Source organism: Podarcis pityusensis (assembly GCF_964106645.2).
Source record: "Podarcis pityusensis genome assembly, chromosome: 4".
In the NCBI taxonomy this organism is placed as follows: Eukaryota; Metazoa; Chordata; class Lepidosauria; order Squamata; family Lacertidae; genus Podarcis; species Podarcis pityusensis.
The window spans coordinates 42,805,090-42,832,256 of record NC_138027.1 but is presented as its reverse complement, the minus strand read 5'-3'; the positions used below and the strand labels follow the sequence as shown (position 1 = coordinate 42,832,256).

Genomic DNA, 27,167 nt, shown 5'->3' with positions numbered 1-27,167 from the left:
CAGATCCAAGATTTGCTGTACTAGCAAATAAATCCTTACAATAGCATACCCTCTATTGTGTCAGTGTTAAAGGAACAAAGCAGGAGGTAGGAGCAGCAATGCAGACATTTTATATTGGCACAGAAAATTAGGAATAGCGTCTCAGGTTTACTATTCCCAGTGTAAGTGGGCAATGAAGTAAGTGGGCAAACCTAGCATACCTATTGAAGGGCACAGTGCATTTTGTGTTGATTGTCTTTAAACTCTTTATTTCAATCAAAAAGTTATGCACAATTAACATTGTCCAACTAAAAGTACATCAGATTTTGATGTGCTAATTTTGAAATCACAGCGTATACAACTTGGCTGAATTATAACTTCTATATAACAAAGGAGCAAAATAATCATTTTGAGACATTCCCCCCCCCCCAAGCTTATTGTGAATGTGTCCTTGACAGATCTTAGTGCAACATGCTCTTTTTACTGTTTGTATGTACTTATCATCAAAGAAAGGCCATGGGTCACAATCGCTTCTTTCCCAAAATGGAATATCATGTGTGCTGTAAAAGTTCATTCTACAGTAGTGCAATGACATACATCCTGATCCTCACCAGGATCCATTAGAGAACCACATTGGAAAAGTATCAAAGCCCCTAACATTTTTCTTTTAATCACATTGTTTCCTGCAGGAACATATTTAACAAATGAAGCTAAAGGAGCTGAAGATGCACCTGATGCGGATACAGCCATTATCAATGCAGAAGGCAGCCAAGTCAATGCAGAAGAGAAGAAGGAATATTTCATATAGATGCAGACTTAGGTTCTCTGAGTATTACTCACCAGGCTGACTGCTGGAGAAAATTGGCTCTCATCTTTCAGAATTAATTTTTCCCCATCATTTTTTGCTACCTTTATTAATGTACACAAATGCTTTCAGTAGCCAGTTTATACCAACAATCAGCCATGGACAGCATTTCTTTTCCTTTAATTATGGTACCATTCATAATGCAGGACATTTCTTATTGCCTAATCATCATATCCATTGCTCTCTTAACATACAGTGCTTGAATATACAGCCTTAACAACTTTAATCATCATCTGTTCAGTTTTTCTACGTTTTTTAAAAACAAAATGTTATATAGCATTTCTTTTTGGTTTTATTTTATCATGGTCCTTACCGGTATTGCACCAGGCCATTTTCATAGCAATTGTTCTGAAGGTGAGGACCTCAATGTACTTACATAAAACATTACAAGTAAGATTAGAGGTTTACAAAGAATGTTTTATATATGTCTATAATTCAAAAATCAGCCTAGTTTTGAAACATTATGCCCTAGGAAACACCAACTGAAAGCATTCTAGTATAATTTCTTGTGTGTTTGCAAATGATAGCAAAGGGGTATGAACAGACCTTTTATTTTAATGGCACATTGGTACTAAAGCAAGTCTGGGTGGTAACCACATCATGCCGTTTGTCTATACAGAATCCACAGAGATGGATGATGTAGCTCCATTTTGAAAATGTTTGTCCCACTCTTTTACTGCATTTAGGATCATAAAGACTTCCGTTATCTATTTCTGTAATTTCTGGTTTTAATTTAATTTATTTGATTCATGTGGGCTCACCTGCCTTCTCAAATTGGACATGTTCATGGGGCACAATTGCAAGGCATTTTAGTATCTGTATATAGTGCATATAATAAATCCAATTAAACATTATTTGATACATATTTAACTTTTGGGGCTGTAGGTAAGTCAGTCACAAGTAAGCATTTTCTAATGTCCATTATATCCCTTTAGATATGACTTAAATTAATATTCTGAGTAGATAACATGTATTAGTACTTTTGTCTGTATGTCCTAGCACTGTTCAGCAGCAAACTTTTCTAGTTCCAGGTTTTTTTTTTTCTCTTTGTTATACAATGGAAGCACAATGTTATATGGAAAGGTAGTTTTAAGCTAACAACCAGTGCACAGCCTCAGGTTTTAAATTCCAACCACATTAATGATTAATGATTAAGTTGCTAAAATTTTCAATATATAATTTGGCAGTTCCAGAGCTGCTTATCAATGTTGGATTTGCCAAAACACAAACAACAAAGTGTTACAACAAAAAGCTCTATGTTTTGTGTATACGGTAAATGGACTAATTCTTTATATTAAATTCCTGTCTATGCATTTTGTGAGGTACAAACTTATGTCACGGTGAATGATAGAGAATATCTGCCATGCTTTTAGCTCCACAGTAAAGACCTCTTTTTGAGATTGTTCTCAAAATGTGGGGCAAAATGACATCTTTAAAAGATAGTCACAAATTCTAAATCTACCATAAAATAAGCTGATTGGCTCGATTCCTCTTCCAGAAAAGACGTGAAACATCACCAGATGCGCTTACTGGTCCCATGTCAGAAGATTCAAATCAGTAGCGATTGCTGTTCATCTCCTAAGTGCTGCACCTTAAAATAAAATAAATAAGATTTCTGTATGGATGCTATTACTGGTGAAGTCTAAAAGCATAATGGCCTATTGTAAAGGATTATCTCCTGGGATTTATTTTTTGCGTGGGGGGAGAGGGGAGGAGGGAGGGTAGCATTTGAATATGACATCATGTGTCACAGTAAATGGAAATCAAAGGTGTTGTGTCAGATTATTTATCAGAAGAGTATACACCTTTTAAGGACAATAGTAGTTTTTAAATTGTTTTTGTTGGAAAAAGAACATTTACCTTGTTAATTTCTATGAGAGAGAAAAAGAGAGACCATCAATCAAGCAGCACTTTTTCAAAGTATACAGAACATAAATAATATGATGTGGTTGAGTGTTAACATAATAAATCATATACAGTATGACATTTTAAAGAAATACGTCTGCATTGATGTGATTGCATGCTTGTTTTTACCGTTCACTCCAGATCATCTGTGGGGGGAAAATGCAATAATATGCTAATCTAGTATGGTAGTTTGAGAGATTCAGGTAGGAGCTACTAGACACATTGATACTAGTATAGGTTTACAACATAGTCAAGTTGTTCAAAGAGTACATTTTTTAAAACAATACTGGCAAAAGGAATTAAGCTTGCTACTACTGGGAAGAAAAGGTATTTGTCACAGCAGTTAGCTGTACCTTCAGAAACTGATTTATGGAACTAATGGCAAGGCCAGCAAAGAACTTAACTGTGCTTAAATGCCTTGCTGCATTAGGATTATGTTTACTAAAGTCACATGTCAATTAGTGCTGTATTTGCACATTTTTACATTCTTTATAAATTCCATTTTGCTTAAATGATATAGAAATGCTGCTTACATGACCCACCTCTTCATCACTGTGAAGTGAAATTTTTCAAGCATTGGGGCATCTTTAGATGTAACCATCCCAAAGTGTCTTGTCAGTGTAGCAAAAGGAAAGCAGTGGAACTTTGCAATAGTAGATAGGAATTGGACTGTTAACTTTTTCTTGTGCACTCTGTTGCAGTCAATTTTTAGAATATATATTCTACCTTGCACCTTGAGATGTATTTTACAACAGGCCAAAAAGGAACATGGAAGTACATCATGCAGTGTTAAGAGGATAATTCGGGCCTGTCATCACTTTCAATCATCTGCATTCATCCAGTTAAATCAGAGGTTCTCAAACTTTTTCTTTGAGAGAAAAGGGGGACTTTTGAAACAGAATAGTGACCATCTATTCTCTAACAAAATAAACATCCCATAAGCTAAACATAGTTTTAATATAAAGTCCTAGCCCTGTCTTTGACTTTAGCACAAGTACTAGCAATATTGTACCAGAGTGTAATAATACAGATACTGATACATTTTCTTAATATAATTTTATTACACAGTTTGTAATTCAACGGGGTTCAACAATCCAATATAAAATCTCTTATACACTGAGCTATAATTATGGCAGTGCTGCCACAAAGATTCTTTGCACCAGTATCCATGGATCTGTGTGGATTTTGCACTAGCACCTGAGCAGATCCCAATTAATTCTGCTCCCTATTCAGTGCCTTTTTGACAATAGAGATTGGAGGAAAGCAAGGAGAAGCCAATCAGAGCAAAGAGCTGGGGGGAGAATCACATCATTGCTCTCAAGTTGGTCTTAGTTTGCTATAAATGGCTGGGAGGTGACTGGTTTCATGGTATCATTTTTTCTTCTTGGCTGACCTCCAGCTTGCTATATACCATAAGTTGACAGCTATATAAAGGGGTAGAAGATTACCTTTTCCATAAGTCGGGCATCCAGTATTGGTGAATAAGGCCACAAGAGCAACACACATTCATTGGATTTACAGATAGGCCCGATTTCTAGTCATATTATCTGATAAGGTTTTTCTGTTCGTATACATTTGATCCTAGTTTGAGAACCCCTGGTTTAGATGAATACACTGGGAGCAAGACACCAAAGGTCAATAGAAATGATTGCTTAATTTACAGTAATTGACAGGCATGAATGATGAAAGCCCCATGGGAACAACTAAGGAAAATGTGGAACATGACAGTTCTCATCATCAGTCAAAGGTTATCAAGTTATTGCCAATTTTCTCTTTAATATTAGTTATTTTATTTTATTTTGTTATCATTATCATTATTATTATTTTTAAATAATAGAATGTGGCATCTCCCAGAATATGGGTGCATCTTCTTTCATTCTTAGATGTTATTAGCAAATCCAAGAAGCGGTTTAAGAAATATATATAATATGAGGCTCAGAAATGAACCAGGAACACCTACCATTTTGTTCACATTTATGGAAGGCAGATCATCTTGTGCTGAGATTCCTCCTATAAAAGATACAGGAGGAAAACAGTTGGTTTTTTCCCTATATAAACCAGCAAAGTGGACTTTTTGAATATGTTCTTCATGATGTAGGATTATCTACCTACCTATAAGCATCTCTCAGTGAGAAGAAAGGACAGTAGGTTATTTAATTTATGATTGTAAAAGCACTGGAATTACCATGTACGCAAATGTACATTAGGTATTTTGATCTTGACCGTGTGGTTACATGTGCTTCCATGTAACATCAGTTATAGTGTAATTTAGTGCCACTTATTATAAAGTGTTACCAAAAGGATAACATAACTCTTAACTTTACCTCTCTGTTGAGCTAAGGTAATTCTGATAAACTTAAAAATATGGAGTTAAAAAGAATTGTCATGGGCGCACTACAATGTTCTCCAAAACTTTCCTTGATTCCTCCAAGGATCTTACGCTTCTCATTCATTACAACTGGTATTTTTTTTTTAAATGAACATACCAAATACAAAAAAAAACAAACAGCTACTCAAATGTTCTGTAAACAAGCTGTTTTAAACAGAAGTAACCCGAGTAATACTTTGGGTTAAGTGGCACAAAGTACACACTAAAAACTATGCAAAAATATAGGTGACTACAGTGTACTCACATGTAAGTATCTTGTACTTTCTCTGTATGGATATTGGAAAACCATGTATTTATAATATGCATTTTGATTATTTTACAAGGAAGGAGATGGGTTTGCAGATTCAAGAATGGTCTATGAAAACGCATAGTGACCATTTGTCTTTAAATATGTGTATATTCCCAGCCACTTCCAAATAATATTTAATTTATTGTAAGCCGTATTTTCCTTGAAACCCAACTACCACTCTATTTTGTCTCTCGTCTTCTTCTATGGGTCCCATGGGGCTCCTTCCAAACACCTTTGGGGCAAAGACTTCAATTCTGCTAATAGCTCTGCTGCCAGCACTCTGTCTGGGAACATTGCTCAGTAATCTATTTCTAGCCCAACAGTACAAGGTTGCTCTTTTTATCTTCCTTGAGGGAGCCTTGCATGCTAAGATGTTGAAAAGTATTGCCATTTGCCCTGGTATTTTTAGCTTGAGCAATGGAAAGAGAGCCACAGAGAGAACTGCATTCTCCTGACCCCTATTTCACTGAAGCACCTCACCTGGAATTTCTGCTATTCATTTCCCAATAACGTCAGGTAATCTTACATTGTGAGTACAAAATGCTTCCATCAAACCACGGAGGATGCCTTTAATGATAAAGTTAACTTTTTTCCAAACATGAAATTTTATATCATTGATCCTTTTCATCTCGTCATTTTTTCCATCATACCCTTCCAAAAGCAATGCATTGAAAGTAGTGAGATAACACAGAACAATCACAGACACAAGAAATATTGTTAAATTGAACACTGCAAAGCTCCTGAGCCTCTCCAACTATAGCTTTCCTTCTCTGCGAAGCACTATCATTATTGGCCAAGCTATTCATTCCACTTTCAGTTGTGCAATTTTAACTAGTTCCCATAATAAATGTACTTACATGGACCCCTTTTGTTGTTTAGATTCTGCCCTCCAGCTAATGAACCTGTTTTGTTTTGGGGGTTAAAAAACCTGCCCCTTCTATCATGTCCTTGAGCTGCTCTAATCATCCAGAGTTTTTTGCCCTTTTAAACCTTGACTCCACATCTACACATGAGCAAGGTAAAGTCTTACACATCGTTGCATATACACATAGGTATTGCTTTTGACTAGTCTAATGATTTCACAACAGTCTTCATTACATTACTTGCTTCCTATTAATGTTGATACTTAGCACAGATTGACAATGTTGTGTTAAACCACCAGATTCAATTTTCAGTACAGATATTGGTGAATTTTTTTCTTTTTAAAATTAAATTTTCTATCAGACAAAAATATAATCAGCAGTTTGATGCTCAAACTCTTGGGCAAACTAGGCAGAGAACAAAACAGAGATGATGAAGGTACATCAGATTGTGCAAATATTCATTGGAGATCACATCAGTTACTCTCAGTAGGATGTGCATTTCTATTTGAGCTCAAATGTATACTTTCACCCACAGCTAATAAATGCACACGTACTGATATAATGTGCATCTGTTTGAAAAGTTTTTTAAAAAAATCCATGACACTCAATGGATTTCCCAATGGATATATAAAAACATGGGGGACAATCCGCACACCTCTAGCGTGAATCTACACCACAACCATTGACACTGACATTTATGGGAGTCACTTCTTGTCAAAACTATGTTCCTTTGCTGCTAGTTGCATCTTCCAGAGACGTTTTCACATTCTGCTTGCTAATGAACATAACCTGTACTTCATGTGAGCCCTGACAAGTATGGTATAGAAATAAATTATCAGATTACTTGAGAATGAAGTCTTTCCATATATATATATATATATGTATCACCTTAAAATATAATAACTGTATTTACATAACAAAAGATATAAAACAAAAACAGAAAAAAATCAAGTACTGATAGCTGTAATAAGCAAAAACATTACAAACATTTCCTCAGGGTCTTTAAGGAACTAGCTTTTATTTAAAAAGTCTTGTCCAAATGATCTCTTTGCTCTTGTCAAAAAAGAAGGAGGATAAACCAAGATGATGTGAGGAGCTTCCTGAAATTTTATCTATGCTGGATTTATTTATACCCTTAAACTCATCAGCTTTGCTAGTTACATCTAACTTAAAAGAGGCTCAAACACTTTTTAACAGTAGAGTTATTTAAGTTTCATTTATTGACTTAAAAGATCAGTATTTGCTTCATTTTCATGTCTCTTCCCTGATTATATAAATTTATTTGAAGTTTAGAAATATTCCTTTCCAGTCACTTGAAATTATTCTTAAACTGGACTTCAGATAATTCATTTATCACTTACATGTCAGCAATACATTTGATTTTAGTTTGAGCCCCCTACCCCAATATAATTGTTCTAAAACTCCAAAATAGTTTCATTATATATCCATCTGACAGCATGAGCTAGTAGCTTAGTTCAGTTCCTTTCTCTTAAACCCCTTTCAAAATCCTTCTTTGCTTTTCTGGAGATAGAAGAAATGTAAATGAACAAATATCTAATAATGTTTTAAGCACTTAAGTTAACATAGGTAAGCTCTTATTCAGAGGTAAAAACTACAGTGGCTTTCTAGGTGAGAGGCTACAGCAGGAGCCAAACAGAGTGGATGAAAACATTTTGATTCTAGCCGATGCAACTAATATTCTTTCATCTTAATATTTTTACAAGACCATAGGTGATTATCTACTCATGAAGCAAGGATTGCCAAGCAGGCTGTTTAGACAGCAAGAATTGGTGAAGTTCATTTATAAGTAATTGAAATGCTAAAGCACTAGTACAGAGATTATAATTAATTATTTTTTAAATCTTGAGACAGATTTAAACGCCTGCTTATTCTTTCCAAATGTCAGTCCTGTTCCCAAACCAAAATGCACAGAACACAGAAAGGAAGGGGAAAGTATAGTAAACAATAAACACTGCTATTCCAGTGCAGTGTAAAGTAACCTACACAGTGAAACAAGTTTTCACTCAGAGTTCTCTTACATGGCAGATGCAGAAAGCATAAAAATCCCTACGCTACACATTGTTCTGGTTCCAAGGCAAATAAAGAATATTTTTTTCAAGATCCTTTAAAGTTGCCATAAAGCAAAGAAGCAAACTTTTCTGATGAAGATTCCATGTGCAGAAAAAAGTAGACACCAACTAAGAGGCATCTTCACATGGATTCAGGACTAAGAGAAATCTCTCTTACATAAGGTCTTGTCCTTTTACCTCAGCACAATATTTACGTCTGTACTTTGCATTAACGCAGGCTTTGCCCCCCAAAAATTAAGTGTGGTTTAAATTAAAAGTGTTTGTAAAAATAATGCACCAATTAATATGAAACACAAATACTGATCCTGCTTAGAAACGTTGATATTCCAACCATATTATATGAAAATATATTTTCCACCAGTACCTGAACTTTTGGCAATAATGTGTAAATACATATTACAATTATATTTTCTATTGCACACTTTCATGCATGCATATATATATATATATATATATATATAGTCATGCCAAAGGTTTGCTTTATCTTGAAACAGTATAGGTACAAATTCAGTGGGATCCCACGTTCTGTTAGTGGCTATACATTCCCTAGGGAAGACAGTAAGAAAGCAACATTCATTTTAAACAAAGAAGTCGACCTATGCACTATATTACTTTCCAGCCTTTTAAATCCAAAATGCACTTTATAATTTCACCAAAAACGAGGATGTTCAAAGACTCCTATAATTGTTTCTTCCTTCTTTATACTCATTTTTTACACAGGAAAGGATTTGCTTGCGTAAATATGAGTGCATTCAGGAAAATATTATATTCTTCCAATTTTCCAACTGTTCCACTGAAGTAGTCTCACAGATTTCCTATTTGGTTGATCCAAATTTTATCATTTTAGGATTGCAGACTTGACCATTCTAACACAGACTTAAGGATACAAACGCAAAAATTATGAGCCCACAATGTGTTTTGTGTCTCTGTGTCTTCCAGGGCTACCTGAATAAAAGGACTAGGTAAAAAACTCACTAAAAGCCACAATTGTGCCTAGCCCCAGGTGACTAGCTTAACTGCAAGGTGGCTAAAATGGGCTGAGATCTATGGTGTAATTGACACCAACACCTGAAATCATGGCAATGTTTCTGATGCTTCAACACTTACTCCAGTCCCAGGAGAACTAAGCATGTTGCACTGACAATGGAAGCACAGTTTTCTTTTGTTTTTTGTTTACTCCTTTTTCATAATTTTAAGTGAACAAAATGCATATTGTAACATTAGGTACATGACACTTGCATGTTGCTATGCCTATATACTTACAGAGTATTCAATGTGTACTTGGTGGCGCTTAAAAAAATGTCATGTACAATTTTTATAAACATTCTACAGGGTTCCCATTTGCACTTCATCTTTCATTAAAGTCTTGTCAGAGAAATGTCTGAGTATTATTAAAGAAAAAAAAATAAAATTTCAATTTTAGTTATCGGTTGGACATTACTGAAGTGTCTATTCATTCAATACATTTTTAAAAAAGCAATTCATGAATTTTGTGATGAAGTTGTATTGGCAAATATATGGATGATCTGCTCCCAGCTGAAAACTGCTGTGTTTCCCTGTGCGTTCCATACTGAAGAACTATTTTGGATAACCTGCATGTGATACATCACTACTGATGCGGCCCTTATGATGTGGCATATAAAGATCCCCTTCTTTTGTGTAACTACTAAAATTTTGTAAATCTTTGTTTATATAGTAAGGATTTATTGTATACCATATAAAGCACTCAAACAAACATGTTGCTGATGTAATCAAAGGTGGTGATTTATGTGTACATACCAGGTATCATCCATGTCACTCCCTCTCAGGATCTTCCTTGGCTGAACTTCCAGCTGCTTTTAGAATGTGCAGTTAAATTACAAGTTTCAGGTTGGGTGTCAGAAGTAACAGAGGAGGCAATACCCTGATAAGAAATCTTGCACATATGATCTATTATTCACCCTTGGGCAGGCTCCAACAGCACCCCTGTTGGAAGAAATGAAGTTAACTAACATAAAGCTTCGTCAGGAAGGCAAGAGGAATAAACATGTTAGCTCTGTCTCGGGTCTCCTGTTCCCATCACCTTCCCATTCAGGAGGGGTGATCTAGTGAAGCGGGGAACCTCCTGCACTCATGGAAGCTATCCACATGGTTTAGAGCTCATTTTCCACCATTCTAATATGAGCAAAAATAGACCCCTAGGAGCTGGAAGGTGTCAGAAATCATGCTGGGGGATGGAGCTAGCATATTCAGCCCTGCTGCCTCCCTCGCTTGTAGTCCTAATGCTAGGAGGCTATAAATGTGCCTTCTCATTCCTTAAACTAGGATTTAGACATTCCAATGTTAAGGGTCAATTACAGGAGCACCAGGTTTGCATAGTAAGCAGGACAGATACAGAACCTCTCTGAATTGAGCATTTACATTCTAAACTAAGTCAAGATCCCCCTTGCAGACCTCTCTTGGCCAATTTGCAGTTTAGTATCTCTACATACTCCGAATCAACTGCTAGCCTATGACTTGAGATAGCACATAAAGGAGATGACACAATCCCTGCTGAGAGGGCTTGCTGCCTTGTACCATCCCTTGCCAATCTGATCTCCTGCAGATGTTTTGGACTACAACTCCCATCATCCCATGCTGGTTGGGGCTTAAGGGAATTGTACTCAAAAACAGCTGGAGGGGATCAGATGGACATGACAAAGCATGAAATGAATGCATCCCTAGGTGTGTGTGGAGTTGTTTTTGTTTGGGAACACGACTAGCGACCTTTACACCATTATACAGTTTCCAAGTCATTATCAAGCTACATGGTCATAATATTGGGACATGGGCATATATTGGGGAGAAGGAGGCACAAGTATATGGGAATGGGGCTGAGATCAATCCAGCACAGGGAAGCATGCAAAGGAGAGTCAAGAATATCAGGCAGTCATATCCAAGCAGATCGTTGCGCAGGCAAAATCCAAGATTTAGCCAGAAGCTTTTATGGCCCTACCAGCTCAGGGACAATAATATACTTCCTTGAAATGTGCTCCTCTGGCTGGATGGAACACCAGTCTACAGCCTGGGGTTCACCATCAGTTAGATCTGCAGGTTCCAGGTTTTAGCCCCAATGGCTCTGACAAAAATCTTCATGATATATAGATAAAGATTTAGGGATGATTACTGGATGATTAGGGACGCGGGTGGCGCTGTGGGTAAAACCTCAGTGCCTAGGACTTGCCGATCGTATGGTCGGTGGTTCGAATCCCCGCGGCAGGGTGAGCTCCCGTCGTTAGGTCCCAGATCCTGCCCACCTAGCAGTTCGAAAGCACTCTTAAGTGCAAGTAGATAAATAGGGACCGCTTTATAGCGGGAAGGTAAACAGCGTTTCTGTGTGCTGCGCTGGTGCTGGCTCGCCAGCTGCAGCTTCATCACGCTGGCCACGTGACCCGGAAGTGTCTTCGGGCGGCGCCGGCTCCCTCAGCCAATAAAGCGAGATGAGCGCCGCAACCCCAGAGTCGGCCACAACTGGACCTAGTAGTCAGGGGTCCCTTTACCTTTACCTTACTGGATGATTACTGATATTGGCAAGTATTCTGTGCTGTCAATGCTGGCATTAAGGTATAATCTCACTTTGCTGCAATAATAATAGTAACAATAACAACAACAATAATAATCCTATAATAATAATCCTATCTCCAGTGATGATTGCATAATGAAGAGGAGGAGCAATTTCACATGGAAAACAAGGTCCTCATATTCTGCAGTAGAGAAGTTATCATTTTTCTTTGATGCATTTATAATTCTGCACTTAAATATTTTTTCTTTAAAAAATAAATAAAGTAAAATTATGTAAATGGAAAGTTAGATTTATGATGAAATTGAGCAAGAAGTGGAGCAGGAAGCAAATGGTTAAAGCAGGCCCAATTTTTCAGAACAAAACTACCGGTATGTCCTTCCAGGGGAGGATGGATTATCTCAGACACAGATCTTGATTTAAGTGTGGGACATTATTTATTATATATATAAAGAGTGTGTGTGCATGTGTGTTCAAGGGTGCAAGAGTATAAAAGGAGAAGAGGCCTATGGAGGAATAGGAAAGTAGAGTTCAAAAAGAGTTCTTAACTAAAGTGTGGAGGGTTAACACACAAATGTGATATGCTGCACCTACATCACAATTTCAAGCAGGCATGACCGTCTGTTCTCCCTGATGACCAAAAGAGCACTTCACTCCTACTGTCTTTTTTCAGGTAACAGTCAAGTGGAGTAAAGGATGTCCAATGAGTGTAGCTCTAGAAACTTATCATAGCTGCTTAAGAACCTTCTCATCTAGCTGAGATGAACTTATCTATATTATAGTGCTGTACAAAGGTAGTAGCATCAGCCCAGGTAGCTAACCAGCAGGTCCACAGGGTCGCCACATCCCTCTGCCAAGATACAAGGGCTTCAGCCACCACTGAAGAGAGAATGGTGTAACATGAGAAATGGTGATCTGCATGTGGGTGCTGCAGACAATCTGCTACAGGTGCTGAAGGAGCCGCTGCAAAGGCCTGTCAAGGAACCATGTTCAAGATACCATGCTGATGGCTCCTAGAATGTAAACTTGTAGTTGGACAAGACTCAAGACTGTTGGAGATTTCACTGCAAGTGCTCGCTGACTTCCAAAGGACTTCCTGTAACAGAAGATTCTATTTTTGAACATATCCAGGATGATGCCTAAACTCTGTATTCTCTGTGTCAGGTACAGTAAACTATCACAAAGCCATGGTTCTCTAAGCAGGTAGGGGGATGCTCACATTCACTTCTGCCTTTGACCAGGGATCTCACTAAAAGGCCATCCAAAGGAAGGGGGGGTAGATGAATTCCTTGGGTTCAGAGATGTGTATTGTGATTTTGATGAATACTCATAGAAACTACAAGAGCCCAAATCAGTATTGAAACCATCTCTCCTCAGACGTCAGGAAGCTTCTGTGGCCCAGGTAAATCAAGACTTGGAGATAAGCTTCCATGAACAAAACGAAAGCCACAAAACTCCCTTGGTCTCCATGGCTGATTTTTGTGTCTCCATTCTAAAGATACCAGGAATGGAAAGTATCTGTTTTGGGACACAGACTTGAAGTTGAGGGTGCAACTATGATATACAGTGTCCAGAACTCATCTGTCTGAGGTAATCTAGCCCCAGTTGTGGCAGCATGAGTTTAGGCATGACAGGTGTTAGCTGGAGGACAAGAGGCCTCATAATGGTCAATCAGGCTGGTGAGGAATTGCAGGGGGCGGGACCCTTGGAACAAAATGACTGCAATACCCACTTATTTGCATCCTTCTGAGGTGCTATTCTGGAACTTTACCCATTGAAAAGGAGCAGCAGACAGCTCAGTCTTGGATCCCTATGCTTTAGCCATAGGTTTCTGTAGACCAACCCCAACTCCACAGATGCCATTACCCTGGCAGCATTCTACCCTGAATTATACTGCCCAGTCCAGTTTTCTGCTTCTCTCAGAGAGATTCTCAAATCCTGAATGCACCTCTGGTAAAGGGGCATGAGTTCACAGAAGAGAGGCAAGAATCATGACAATGTTTGGAGTGCTGACTATTAAAAAAGAAAGAGGCCTCATGACAATACCTAAAATGATTTTTTGAGAGAATCCATGAGTTTATTAGCTAACACGTACAGTGACTCTTAGTCTCCCTGGGTCTTTCCAGAGGTGGAGAATATCAGTGAGAAACTGTGGGTATGGCACAATGAAATAAGGAGGTCTGTTACATAGGAAGATCCTTGAGGTTCCCCCCACCCCAGTTGGTGGAGCCTTGTGATGTGGCTGCCACCGAGATAGGGGGTCCATTCCAGGGTCTTCATGGTCTCATTAAGTCCTTGGGGCAAAATAACTTATGCTGAGAGAGGGCAAGGATCCTTCCTGAAAGTTCTCATTCTTCTGTTTGACTCTGATCATCTTCACCTCATGGACTGAATCAGGCCCAAAGTTGTCCTCTCTCCAGTCAGGAGTAATGCCAGTTTTGATCTGGGATGCCAAAGTGAGTTGGCAATCTAGGAAAATTCATAGTGAGTAGGGACTGTCAGGTTTGGTGTGTGTGTTTGTGTTTAAGGTGGAGGTGTGGGAAAGGGCATGGCAGCACCTCTGCCTCCTTGCCCTGCGTCAGGAATGAGCCCAGAAAGAAGGGGCTGGAGGATGGCTGGATGAAACAGAAGTGTCCCTCTCTACTCCTCCTATGAAAGTTATGAGTTAATCTTTTCGAAGACAGCCTGCCTTCTTCTTCATCAGGTATGGAGTTCATGATGTGGGAAACACCCTTCGACGGAGAGTGGATGAGAAAAGCATGTGATCATACCTACGGGCCTCACATGCTCATCAGTTGGCCTGGTTATCACAGCCTTGCAATTGCAAACACAGTGGCACAGGGAGGGGCAGTCAAGCCTTCCACATGCATAACAACAGACTGAACCTATTGAGCCCTGACCCATAGAACACCTTATCTATTCACCACCTTTCCCAGTCCGATGACCAAGCATGCATGGGGAAACCCAGGGAGATAGTGATCCACTAGTCCCTTTGCCAGCTATGCAACCACAGCTGCTGTTTCCAGACAAGGGTGACTGCACTCTTAGAGCCACCTATTCCCAACACAGCATCTTTTTCTTTCTTTCTTTCAATTGCAGCAGCCCAAACGGAGAAGCGACGATCAGTTTGTTGGGAGCTCAAAGATTACTAGTGACTACCCCAAATGCTCAGGAGTGGCTGACCCTGCCTGTAGAAATGACAATTAGGAAAATGAGAAGCAACAACAAGGAACAGAGTAGCCCAAAAGGATTGTTCCTAAGCAAAGCTCAGTAGCAAAAAACAAGAAAGCAGAAAGCCATCAAATTAGAGGTTTCCTTCTCTCTCAGAAGTATATACAGTGTGTTAGTTTATTTATTTGTGCAATTTTGCCTGTGCCATCTATCAAAGAATAGTTAGCCCCTACTGCTTGTTCTACTCTTTCATTGATTTAGCAGTTAATTCCCTCCCCCTAAAAATAATGTTATGGTGCAATGTTTTAATTCCTGTAAGAATGAGGGAGAACGTAGGCCCTGACACTTGTTATCCCCAATGACCACTAAACAACAGTCGTTTAGATTAATTAGACCAAATGCCAGTTCTCATTAGCCAACAATGACTGATTGGGCAGAGGAAGAAGAAAGGAATTGCTGAAGTACCCAAACAAGGAAAATCTCCTGCCCAGAAATCCAGATAGCCCAGAAGATATGCCTCTGTGACATTTATGTCATAACTGAACATAACCAGCAGCTTAAGTATGCAACTAGCTTTTATATAGCTAAAGACCACCACATGGGTACAAGGAATCCAAGGCAGCAGTGCATGTAAGTTTCTATGCAAAAATCAATCAAGGTACCTATGGCAGTTGTAATTTATATATATGTCATGTGCCTGCAAATGCACATTCATTTTTAGTATGTTGACCAAATGCTCCAAAGCAGACAGTACCATTGCTAGCAACAGACTGATCTTAGGCCTGTACTATTCTTCTAAAAGCCATACAGGTATTCTAAGAACATTTGCAATGGTCCTGAAGTTTCAAGCCCTGGAGTCAAAAAGCAGGTGGGACTGAGGAGAAGCTGCAGAAGGGTAAGGAAAAAGAAGTCTTTTGCCTAGATTTCTGGGTCATCGGAAAGCATATTCTGCTGTAACTTATGAGGGTCAAACTGCTCATGACACTTAATGGCTCATGAGGAAATATGTGTCATGTTCTTTAACTGCATGCCAGCTTTAGAAAAATAGATACCTCTATTATTACCATGGAGGATCAAGATCTTGGGATGGGACTGCAGATACAAAAACACTGTGATTCAAAGTAGGGTTTATCTAGTAAATATTGAGCAGGGAGCTCCATGTAAATAGTATTGGGAAAGTTGCAAGGCTCTGAATATGGCATGTGAGCCATATATAAGGGGAGCTTATATAAGACCTACTTACCAGTCCAGCTTCAATTCCAGTCCAATTATACTCAGAACAGATTTATCCGTGTAGTGATTAGTTCAGGGTTTATTCCAAGCTGTTTCAGCAAGCATTGGGGAGGAAAAACCACTTGCTTTCCAATAATTTTATTCCAGCTCACAATGTTGGGTTATTTGCATGGGTGATATTATATGCATGGACATTATTGTATTGTCCTCAAAGTGTGTAGGTAGTGCACCTCTCCTACATGGTGGAGAGCTGTCTGAAAATCCAGCAACCCAACACATCTCCCAAATGTCACAATTACATACAAACAAGTCAAACATCCAGTCGTGGCTTTCAACAGCTGAAAAGTCTAGGTATATTTTACATTGTATATATCTTACATTTCAGTGAAAGGGATTACTTGGAAACAACATTGCCCCTCCATATTGTGGTCTGAGAAGTTAGGAGAGTAAATAAAAACCTCTCTTTACTGACATACAGAAAAAAGGGGGTGACAATTATCATCAAACAGGTTTTATCTTCCTTAATAACACCCTTCTCCACTCTCCTGTGTTAATTTAGGCATTCTGACAGTGCTGCATTTTAAAATGCATAATTTGATTTAATTTAATTTAAAATTAGAAACTTTGCTCAAGGCAGCTGACAATGCAGCATCTAATAAAAGCAAAATTAATACACTAAAGAAAGAAGCTAGTAACAAAGCAACATGCAGAATTGCAAAACAATGTTTTCATACAAATGCTAGTCTTAAAGGTACAATTTTAACAGGCAGGTTGCTGGGGGCTTATTCAAGTGCTCGTGGTTCTTCAAGCAGCTTCTGATTGTGTTATTTGCAGCCAGGCTACAGAAGCCTTATTCCTAGCCCACAGAAACCTTTGGGTTTGAGACTTGAATAAGGGCAGCTCGTACAACAAGGGCTAGAGATTTACTTTGCTTCAAAAAAGGGAAGCTGTGACGGAGACTCCTAAAGTCGGTGGGATTTCTTGAGCAGTTGACCCTAAGCGCTTGTTACACCCCCTCAAGATGTTAAGTGGGGGAAAATATGCATTCAAACTGTTAAAAGAAATAATGTATGGTGTTTGAGCTCTTGCCAATTTCTCACCTTGGAGAATTCTTGTTTTGGTCTAATGTAGTACTCTCTACTTCTCCCCGACTTCCTGAGGTGGACTCCAAATAAGTACAATTAGATAAAAGAGAGACACAGCAATACATCCTTATTAAGGGAATCACTGCTGAGGTGTTAGATGCTTTGCATCAATGTTTCCATTATTCCCCAAGTCTTTCACTGTGATGCTTGGGTTGTATTGATGGTTCAAAAGATTACAAATCCAAACTTTACAGAACTGGCTGACAGTGATATATTTGCCAGTTGCAAATTAGTCCAAGCAAGTTCTAAAATCCGCTCAGACAAATGTGATTCTTAGCAAGTTCTGAACTGTCTCCTTCAGGCTACAATGATTAATTTCATTAGACACTTTAACTTTAAAAAATTAGTGTTAAGGTAGCATGTCAATCACAATATCTATTTCCAGCAAGGCTTGAAGTCACAGGATGCAAAGCTCATATAAAGTACTTTGTTCATTTAAATCCAAGGGAGCTGACTTTATTTTCACACTATTTTGTAGTGCCATGACTTAATTCTTGAGTGTGCAAAGAAATGTAATGTGTGATTTTTAAAGCATTTTATTATATCAAAGATATATGAATATTTCAAATAGTGAACAGTATAAACATACAAAGAGAGAAAAATTCATTCTCAATGTGTTCTTAAAAAGGAAGATCAAATAACAACAACAGCATCAATGTTAACATACATTTTTGCCCTATAGACTGAAAAATGTATGATTTAAAACTGGGCCTGAATCATCTGTAAGGCTCACTAACTAATAACGTAATTTAATTAAGATCACTGCTCTTTAGCAAAAAGAAAAAAAAGGGGGAAAAGTTCTGAGGGATTTACATTTTACACACCCACCCAAAAAATAAAATTAAACAAAGAAAGGCAAAACATACATATGTAGCCAGTGTTAAAATTTCAATGAAATTGGAGTATGTAAAAGGCCTGGTCAAAAAAAAAAAGTCTTTAGCCATCACTGAAAAGAAAACAAAGAGAACAATAGGAGCGGCCTTCCCATCTCTAGGAAGAATTCCAGAGATGTAATGCCACCACTGAAAGGGCCCTGTCACTTCTGATGGCACGGATGTCCCTTAAGAATTCTCCCCAAGGTTTTTTATGCTCCCTGGCAGGTGATAAATGAAGCATCAACAACAGCATTTGCACATCAGTAAACCATGTTCCTTCTCTTTGGCTTCACCATCAGCTGTTAACTAAAACCTTTATGCTAATGTAATCAGAAAAGCGCTTGAGAAAAGAATTAGGAAAATGTTTCTTTCTTGTTTCCTTCTCAAAGACACTATTCTTATATTTATCTAATACACGGTCTTCAAGTGTTTGATGGTGTTATCCTTTTTGTAGGCCAGGCCAAGAAGTTATGACCTATTTGAAATGGCTTTAAGTCTGCTATTTCTCCATGAAGCCCATCCTTCTTGCCCTAAAAAAATCTCCAGATGAATTCCAACCCTGAAATAACATTTTGGGACAAGAGCAAATAGATGCTAGATTCATGTAGCCAAGTAATATAAAGACAGTACTTAAGATGGTGGTTGGAGCTTGCATTTTAAAGACCATGTGGATTAATTTGTAAAGTATATGGCTAAATGGGTGGCCATATCAGATGCTCAGTTTCTTTGCAGGAAGGCCTGGGGTCAGGCTTTTAATTATGAAGTAGCACAATCTTACCTAGCTCGGAAGAGATGTAAGGGACATAACTAGGAAAAGCTCTTGGCTCAAGCAGTTTTGTTGAGGAAAGACTGCACTTCCCTGAGGCTTATGAATTATGGAGCATTCACAAATATTGCAACCACGAAAGAAAAGTGATGAGTCACAGAATGATTAGAATCAACCGACTTGTAATAAGGGAAGGAGATGGTTGGTTGGACAGGGGTGAAGCCTCACTCAGTATTTAGGAATAGGGAGGCTGTTGGTGAATGAGTGGTGCAAAGGCAAAGGCCAGGAAGCTCCATATCTGACTTGATCTAGGAGTGATAAATGAGCAAAAGCAAGTTTCCACGTGTGAACTTTCTCTTCTGCTGTTGTGCAGCAAAGGGAGGCAAAACAAGAGAAAGTTGAATCTGCTATCTTTGGCACAGTTAAGAAATAATCATCACTAGACATTCCTTAAACCAAGGGGAAAGTGAAGCAAGTGTCATATTCAGCCCCCTTGCCCTTTCCTAAACATGCTTTTATCTAAGTAGTGATCAACACTAATCAATCTGCTTAGCTGGAGAGTGTTGGGTGGGCATTCCTATAAAATGGCAATAGATTTCCAGTCTTCTGTTATAATCATTGTTTCCTGGATTGGAACTAGTGATTAAAAAATAACCATCCAAATGTATTGGTGCAAGTAATCACTTGTAATTATAGTAAGTAGTGAGTGAATATTAAGCACAACAGAAGAGAGCAGAAGATGTTTTTTCTATGGAAACCAAAGTGCTAGATGTGGGCACTGTTATTCTTTGTTTCACAGGGACGAAGTAGCCTTTGAGGGGAAAAATTCTAAACCTCCTGCTGTCCTTGATATGTATCTGGTTTCCAGCCTGTAGATAAATCAAGGACTTCAATATCCAAATATGTCTCAGAAGCTGCACAAACAAGAATAATGATGGGAAATGTCTGCTGCTCAATGGTGGATCACGAACACTGAAACCAACAATCCATACATCTGTCACCTACTAGGCAAGAAAATACTAGCCAACAATATTAAGAGGCAAAAGGATGCACTTTTAGCACAACTAATCTGAAAACTCACTGTTCATAAAGAAGTGCAAAGTCCTTATGCCCTGATCTGTGAGGACCCTGGAATTAGTTGTCAAGGCAAACAAGATAAGATTTAAAACATGCAAACCCAGATCGTAATCCAATGACCATCTGTGCTTGTTCATTCCTCATCCTGTGGTAGACAAATAGCTTTAAATAAAACAGGATTGAGAAGAGCCAAACAGACAGTGCAGATATGGGGTATTATAATGCTATTTCAGCTCAGGAAACCCTCATCACAGAGGAAACTACGTACAGCTGATTTATGACAGCCTGACATGCTTATTCAGAAATGCCCCTTACAATGTAAAGTGGAGATGGTGGAGAAAATTTGTTCATTTTACTTTTAAATGCATACTTACCTAATTCCAACTTTCTGAAACAATACATGAATTGAAACTTAGTTATTCTTTGAAATTCACATTTTCTGAATTTTCTTCTCCAGCCTGAAAATGTGGAAAAATATGTGTATTGGGGAAAAGGGCATAAAAATGCACATATTAGTGAAAATAACATTTAAAAATTATATTAGGAGAAACTGCTTGGGAAAAAAATGTGTATTAGACAAAATTGTGCATATTAGGAGAAGTACACACTAACATGGATTTTCATGAGGATTCTTTAAAAAAACCAAAAAAAATCCCCACCGCACCAAGTGATGTAGAAATGTGATAAATGAAACTTAGGATTGGGAAATGGAGTCACTGAGAGAAACCAAAATGGAAGGATTTATCCATCCCTAGTTAAGTCAAACTAGAGCAGCGCATCCAAGCAAGGACGCTTAGGATTGCAGCTTCAGTCTCTCAAGGGGTTTTGCTTGGAACGGAGCAGAATTGCCAGCACAGAGTGTAGCAGCATCTCATTCTCATTCTCTGGATTGGACTGTGAGCTAATGTTTAAGCTTTCTCTTATGTGCTTGGTACAGAAAAGTGATGGGATGAACACTACACTGACAGACTCCATTTTTCCTACTCCTTATGCTGAAAGTACCCTAATCCATTCTGAGGCTGAAAGGGCTTTTAGACACATCATTCAGTGCCTCAACATGGCGATTTATCTCTACATGACTTGCCACTGGATATGGGAGCCTAGCGCAGGAAAAGCATCATGTTCAAGGAGAAAAACAAACTGTGGCTCTAACGTGTCACACCATAGCAAGCATGGGGGAGACCTGGATCCAGACCAGAACAAGCCTGGGGCTTGTAAGGGGGTCTTAACCCTCTGTCCCTATTGCGTTCCCAATCAGATTATTCCATACCTATTACTCTTTAAAAACCATATGGGAATGTGGTCCATTATATTGCAGTCCTCAAGGTCTGTGGATGCTATATGGTTGCATTAATAAGCCTTCATAAACCCCAGGTTTTTCACAGTCCTTCAGCCATACAAGCAACCCCTAGGATAATAGAAATGCTGGCTCCTCCTTGACAACTTTTTCAGTATTTACACCTCTGGCTGTATGGGTTGAAAAGTTATGAAATATGACTATGGAGGGTCGGAGGAGTCAAAGGTATCAAAAGAGGGCTAAGGATAGGGATCCCTAGGATAGATGAGCACTAGCAAGTCCGAGAAAGCTTTTTAAAATGGGAAAACAGATGAGCACCAGCAATCCGTTCAGGGTTAAATGAGGGCACTTTCCTATAGCTCATGTGCGCCAGTGCTTTCCATTAGCTAAAAGGTTGTTGATGCAATTGTGCCCATGTTCACATGCTAGAAAAAAATTGCCCAGTCTTCCAATGCACACAATTGCTTGTGTGCATTATTTTTATGGAGGTGCAGGGGAGGGGGGGTCAAAGCAAAAAATGAAAGTTATGGAAAGCTGCAGCAGTTGCAAAATCTACACAGCCAGCAATGATTTCAAGATCCAAAAATCTGTGCCAAAAGAAGGGCAGATAAACAAATGCACTGCTGCTGCTTGACAACCAGGAAAATGTAATATAGAAACCCAGGTTCCAGGGGGCAATTTGGAGAGAGGAAATTTCAGAAATATCCCTTAACATGTGTAGTATAGATTTTACTATTATTATCATCTTAATTCCAAAGAAACAAAGGCAGAAAGGACAAGGGGTTTAACAAGGGTAAGACAGTGAGCTTGTGTAGCAAAATCAGAATGAGACTTCACACACACTGCATCAGGAGGTTTGGGGCCTACAGACAAAAAATATTCAAAGCCATTCTCTAAACATCACACAGTAGAGTCTCATATACACCCTTTTCTAACATGCTGATTAACTTCCTATAAATTTAATAAATAGTTAGCAAAGCCATCTAGAAAGGCACCATGCTCTACTACCAATATATTAGCTCATTCCCTTGTCTGGGTAAGCACAGTGTGTTTGTTAAAAGAGTGTCTAAGAACCACAAGGTTCCCATTATATGTAATTGCTCTTTACAATGACTGGCTATCTCTGGTGAAAATGAATCAGTGATCTCCACTATAACGGAATCTATTAAAAAGCTGGAGAGCACAGCTCGTCTCTTTGATGTTGAAAAGGAAGAATTTCAATAGGCAGTCTCATCAGGCTGTCTAACAAAGCAGAAGTAAGGGCTGCAGGCAGGAGCAGGCTGATATCATGGGTCACTGGGAAAGTAAGTCGACTGTAGCAGCACATGGCTGTTCAACTGCTAGCCGGTTACCTAAGGGGACAGTAGAGTATGGCTGTGGTCGGGCTTTCGAAACATACAGATGCTTTGATTATAATACAGAGATTTCTAAAGTGTGCCTCCGCCAGCTTAAAACTGTTTGATCCTTTCCAAAGTAACTGGCCGCTGACTCTGCCAGGGCCAGCCCTAGCCATTTTACTGCCTGAGGCAGAGCAGCAAACTGAGATCCTTCTCTTGCCAGTCAAAGGGCACAGCACACAAGTTATTTTGGCACCTGAGGTAGAAAATCCCACAAGCACCTCTGCCCCCAAGTAAAAATAACAATAATCTATCAAATAACTATTTGCTGTACTTTCATGACATGCCAACCCAGCTGCCTACAAGCGGAGGTTGGTTCATTAGAGCAATGGGCACCGTGGGAACTAAGCTCAGTCTTTTTCTCCCTGTCTGCCTTCATACTTACAACCAGTCAGTTTTCTTAATGACTGTGGCAACTTCCTTATCCTTAGCCCCAGGGTTGCCCAGGTAGAACTCAGAAGGGAGGAGGATAGGGACTAAATTATCATTAGTTTGCTCTGCTTGTCACTGCCTCTGGTTCCACCTAGTGTAGCTCGCCCTGACTTCTGCCCCACCAATGCCAATGGGCACTAGCTATCACCACTGGCCCCCTTCATGGATCACTGCCTTGCCGTGGCGATGTGATGGCGATGTGATGGCCACTGGTCCCATCACCTCCTGGCAAATAGAAGGGGAAGAAATGGAGGCAGTGAGAGATTTTACTTTCTTGGGCTCCATGATCACTGCAGATGGTGGCAGCAGTCACGAAATTAAAAGATGCCTGCTTCTTGGGAGAAAAGCAATGACAAACCTAGACAGCATCTTAAAAAGCAGAGACATCACCTTGCCAACAAAGGTCCGTATAGTTAAAGCTATGGTTTTCCCAGTAGTGATGTATGGAAGTGAGAGCTGGACCATAAACAAGGCTGATCGCCGAAGAATTGATGCTTTTGAATTATGGTGCTGGAGGAGACTCTTGAGAGTCCCATGGACTGCAAGAAGATCAAACCTATCCATTCTGAAGGAAATCAGCCCTGAGTGCTCACTGGAAGGACAGATCGTGAAGCTGAGGCTCCAATACTTTGGCCACCTCATGAGAAGAGAAGACTCCCTGGAAAAGACCCTGATGTTGGGAAAGATGGAGGGCACAAGAAGAAGGGGACGACAGAGGACGAGATGGTTGGACAGTGTTCTCGAAGCTACCAGCATGAGTTTGACCAAATTGCAGGAGGCAGTGGAAGACAGAAGTGCCTGGCGTGCTCTGGTCCATGGGGTCACGAAGAGTCGGACACGACTAAACGGCTAAACAACAACAACATCACCATTAGCTGCCTTAGGTCTCACTCAGTGGTAGGACCATCCTTGCGCAAGTTCAGCAGATAAGCAACAGCAGATAAACTGACATACAGTGGTGCCTCGCAAGACGAAATTAATTCATTCCGCGAGTTTTGTCGTCTTGCGATTTTTTTCGTCTTGCGAAGCACGGTGTCGGGAAAGTTTTGGAAAAGCTTCAAAAATCACCAAAGTCTTTAAAAACCTCAAAAAAGGCTACCACACCGCGTTCTACGAGTTGCTCCTCGAAGTCAAGTCGCAACTGTATTAACGGTGTTAAGAAAAAGGAAACAAACTTGCAAGACGTTTCCATCTTGCGAAGCAAGCCCATAGGGAAAATCGTCTTGCGAAGCAGCTCAAAAAACAAAAAACCCTTTCATCTAGCAAGTTTTTTGTCTTGCGAGGCATTCTTCTTGCGAGGTACCACTATATAGAATACCAGTGAACTAAGACAGAAATTTGCTAAGGGGATACTTGTGCAACATAACATGGAGGCAGGGAGGAGACATATGTTTTTGAATGCTCTCTCATACAAATCCTTCACTGTTGAAATGTAGCATCGTTGGGGGAAAACTAGGCTGAAACCTTCCCCCCAACTTGTTACTTGTTGGAAGCTAAGACAAGTTTGGAGCAAGTACTCTTTGGCAAGGGCTGTAAAATATTAAAAATGTGCCCTTTCCAGTGAATCCCAAAGTATCCTACTTCCCTAGCACACAGATAAGACCACACATAGAGTAAGTTATAAAATGTTTTACTTACAAAACTCTTCAGAGGTCAGATGCATGTGCTTTTCCATAAACAAAGTCGGACATGGCTCCCCAAATCTCTTTTCTGATGAGAGCAGCTTTTGCATCTCATTTGGAAACCAAGGACCCAGAGTCTGGAAGAAGAATGGTGAGATACACAATGCCAGATACTTGACATCCAGTGTGAAGTTTCCACAGTCTGTGTTGATTTGGGGAGCCATGTCATCAGCCATGTCCAGGGTCAACACAGCCATCTACCAGGAGATTTTTGGAGCACTTCATGCTTCCTTCCGCAGACGAGCTTTATGGGGATGCTGACTTCCTTTTCCAGCAGGACTTTGGCACCTGCCCACACTGCCAAAAGTACCAAAACCTGGTTCAGTGCCCATGGGATTACTGTGCTTGATTGGCCAGCAAACTCGCCTGACCTGAACCCCATAGAGAATCTATGGGGCATTGCCAAGAGAAAGATGAGAGACATGAAACAGAGCAATGCAGACGAGCTGAAGGCTGCTATTGAAGCATCCTGGTCTTCCATAACACCTCAGCAGTGCCACAGGCTAATAGCATCCATGCCACACCGCACTGAGGCAGTAATTGATGCAAAAAGTACCCAAACCAAGTACTGAGTACATATGCATGCTTCTACTTCTCAGAGGTCCAATATTGCTCTATTTGCAGTCCTTGTTTTGCTGATTTCATTTAATATTCTAATTTTCTGAGATGGTTAATTTGGGGTTTTCATCAGCTGTACGCCATGATCATCACAATTATAACAAATGAAGGCTTGACATATCTCGCTTTGCATGTCATGAGTCTATCTCATATATTAGTTTCACCTTTTAAGTTGAAATACTGAAATAAATGAACTTTTCCACGATATTCTAATTTTCCGAGTTTATTTCCCATGCTTTGCGCATTAGTGTACAGACATTGAAGTCCATTAATCATTCCCCCGTGTCTCTTATTTAAGGATTTTTTCCTCCCACCACTAGGTCTGGGTGCTGTTTGCTCCATTTGGTCTATGACATTTGGATGATCAACTTCATCAATTGATAGACTCCTACCTTCAGGAGCACTGTCTCCCTCCCCCACATTAGTCAGTTTAAAGCCCTCCTGATGAGGTTTCTGAGATTTTTGGCAAAAACATTCCTCCCAACCGTTGTGAGGTGCAGCCCATCGCTTGCCAGAAGTCCATCTTCAAGAAACTGCAGTCCGTGATCTAAGAATCCAAACCGTTCCTGTTTACACCATTTGCGAAGCCAGCTGTTCACTTCCACTATTTTTCCCTCTCTCCCTGGGCCACGTTGTTCAACTGGGAGGACAGATGAGATGACAATTTGTGCATTTAATTGCTTCAATTTCCTGCCCAGAGCCTCGTAGTCTCTTTTGATCTTCTGGAGGCTATTGCTTGCAGTGTCATTGGTTCCCACATGAACCAAGAGGAAGGGGTATTTGTCAGTGGGTTTTATGATTCCTTGCAGTCATTCAGTTACATCTTGGATCTTAGCCCCAGGGAGACAGCACACTTCCCGAGACATCTTGTCAGGCCCACAGATCACTGCTTCTGTTCCCCTCAGTAGGGAATCCCCAATCACCACTACACGCCTCCTCTTAGGTTTGGTCGGGGTTCTTCCATGAGCTGTCCGTTCCAAGGTCGCCTGCACATTCCCTGAGGACTGACTTTGCTGCTCATCTTCATATACCTGATCGACTGTAATGAGGGAGAGATCCTCAAATGGAGTCTGCTCTTCGTCTTCCATGCTAGGGGAGAGGACCTCAAAGCGATTGTGTATTTCTAAACAATCAGAGCGAACCCTGGACCTCCTACTTCTTTGAGTCACATTTCTCCATATATCTGGCTCCTGTGTTGGTGAACTAGCCTCCTTCTCAGGGGAGTCCCCTGTCTCCTCCTTGGTGGAGACGGTGTGCTCTGTTGCTTCCAAGAAGAGCTCCAGCTCTCTAATTCTTTGGAGCGTAGCTACACGTTCCTCCAGTTGCTGGACTTTGTCTTCTAAGAGGGCAATCAACATGCAATTGCTGCAGGTAAAGCTGCCTGCTTTACCTGCTCTTGGTTTACTTCAGACTGGAAAAATAAGCCAGCACAAAGTAACAAACAGCAAAAGGTGGCAAGAAATAGAAACAAGTAAGTGGAATGCTCTCCCCAGGGAAGTTCTCCTGGCGCCTTCATTATACACCTTTAGGCGCCAGGCAAATGTGTTCCTTTTTAA

General features: G+C 39.8%; 1 protein-coding gene and 1 long non-coding RNA gene across 6 annotated transcripts in view; one reads left to right on the top strand and one right to left on the bottom strand.

Annotated features, from left to right (window-relative positions):
- The window catches only part of CADM2 (cell adhesion molecule 2), a 398,136-nt gene extending 395,295 nt beyond the window's left edge, over positions 1-2,841 (top strand). For all 4 annotated transcript variants that reach the window (XM_081001530.1, XM_081001532.1, XM_081001531.1 and 1 more), the window contains one exon: positions 669-2,841. In XM_081001530.1, the coding sequence (XP_080857656.1) occupies positions 669-787 (119 nt within the window). In that variant the 3' untranslated portion in view covers positions 788-2,841. The remainder of the gene's footprint in view (positions 1-668) is intronic.
- LOC308474957 overlaps positions 2,308-27,167 on the bottom strand; it is a 37,590-nt gene continuing 12,730 nt past the window's right edge. Inside the window, exons 2-5 of one of the 2 annotated variants that reach the window (XR_013985051.1) lie at positions 20,560-20,643; positions 10,160-10,345; positions 4,710-4,759; positions 2,308-2,435 (exon numbers count right to left, since the gene is read on the bottom strand). This is a non-coding gene — a long non-coding RNA (uncharacterized lncRNA). The remainder of the gene's footprint in view (positions 2,436-4,709; positions 4,760-10,159; positions 10,346-20,559; positions 20,644-27,167) is intronic. The other variant, XR_013985052.1, reaches the window with a different exon arrangement.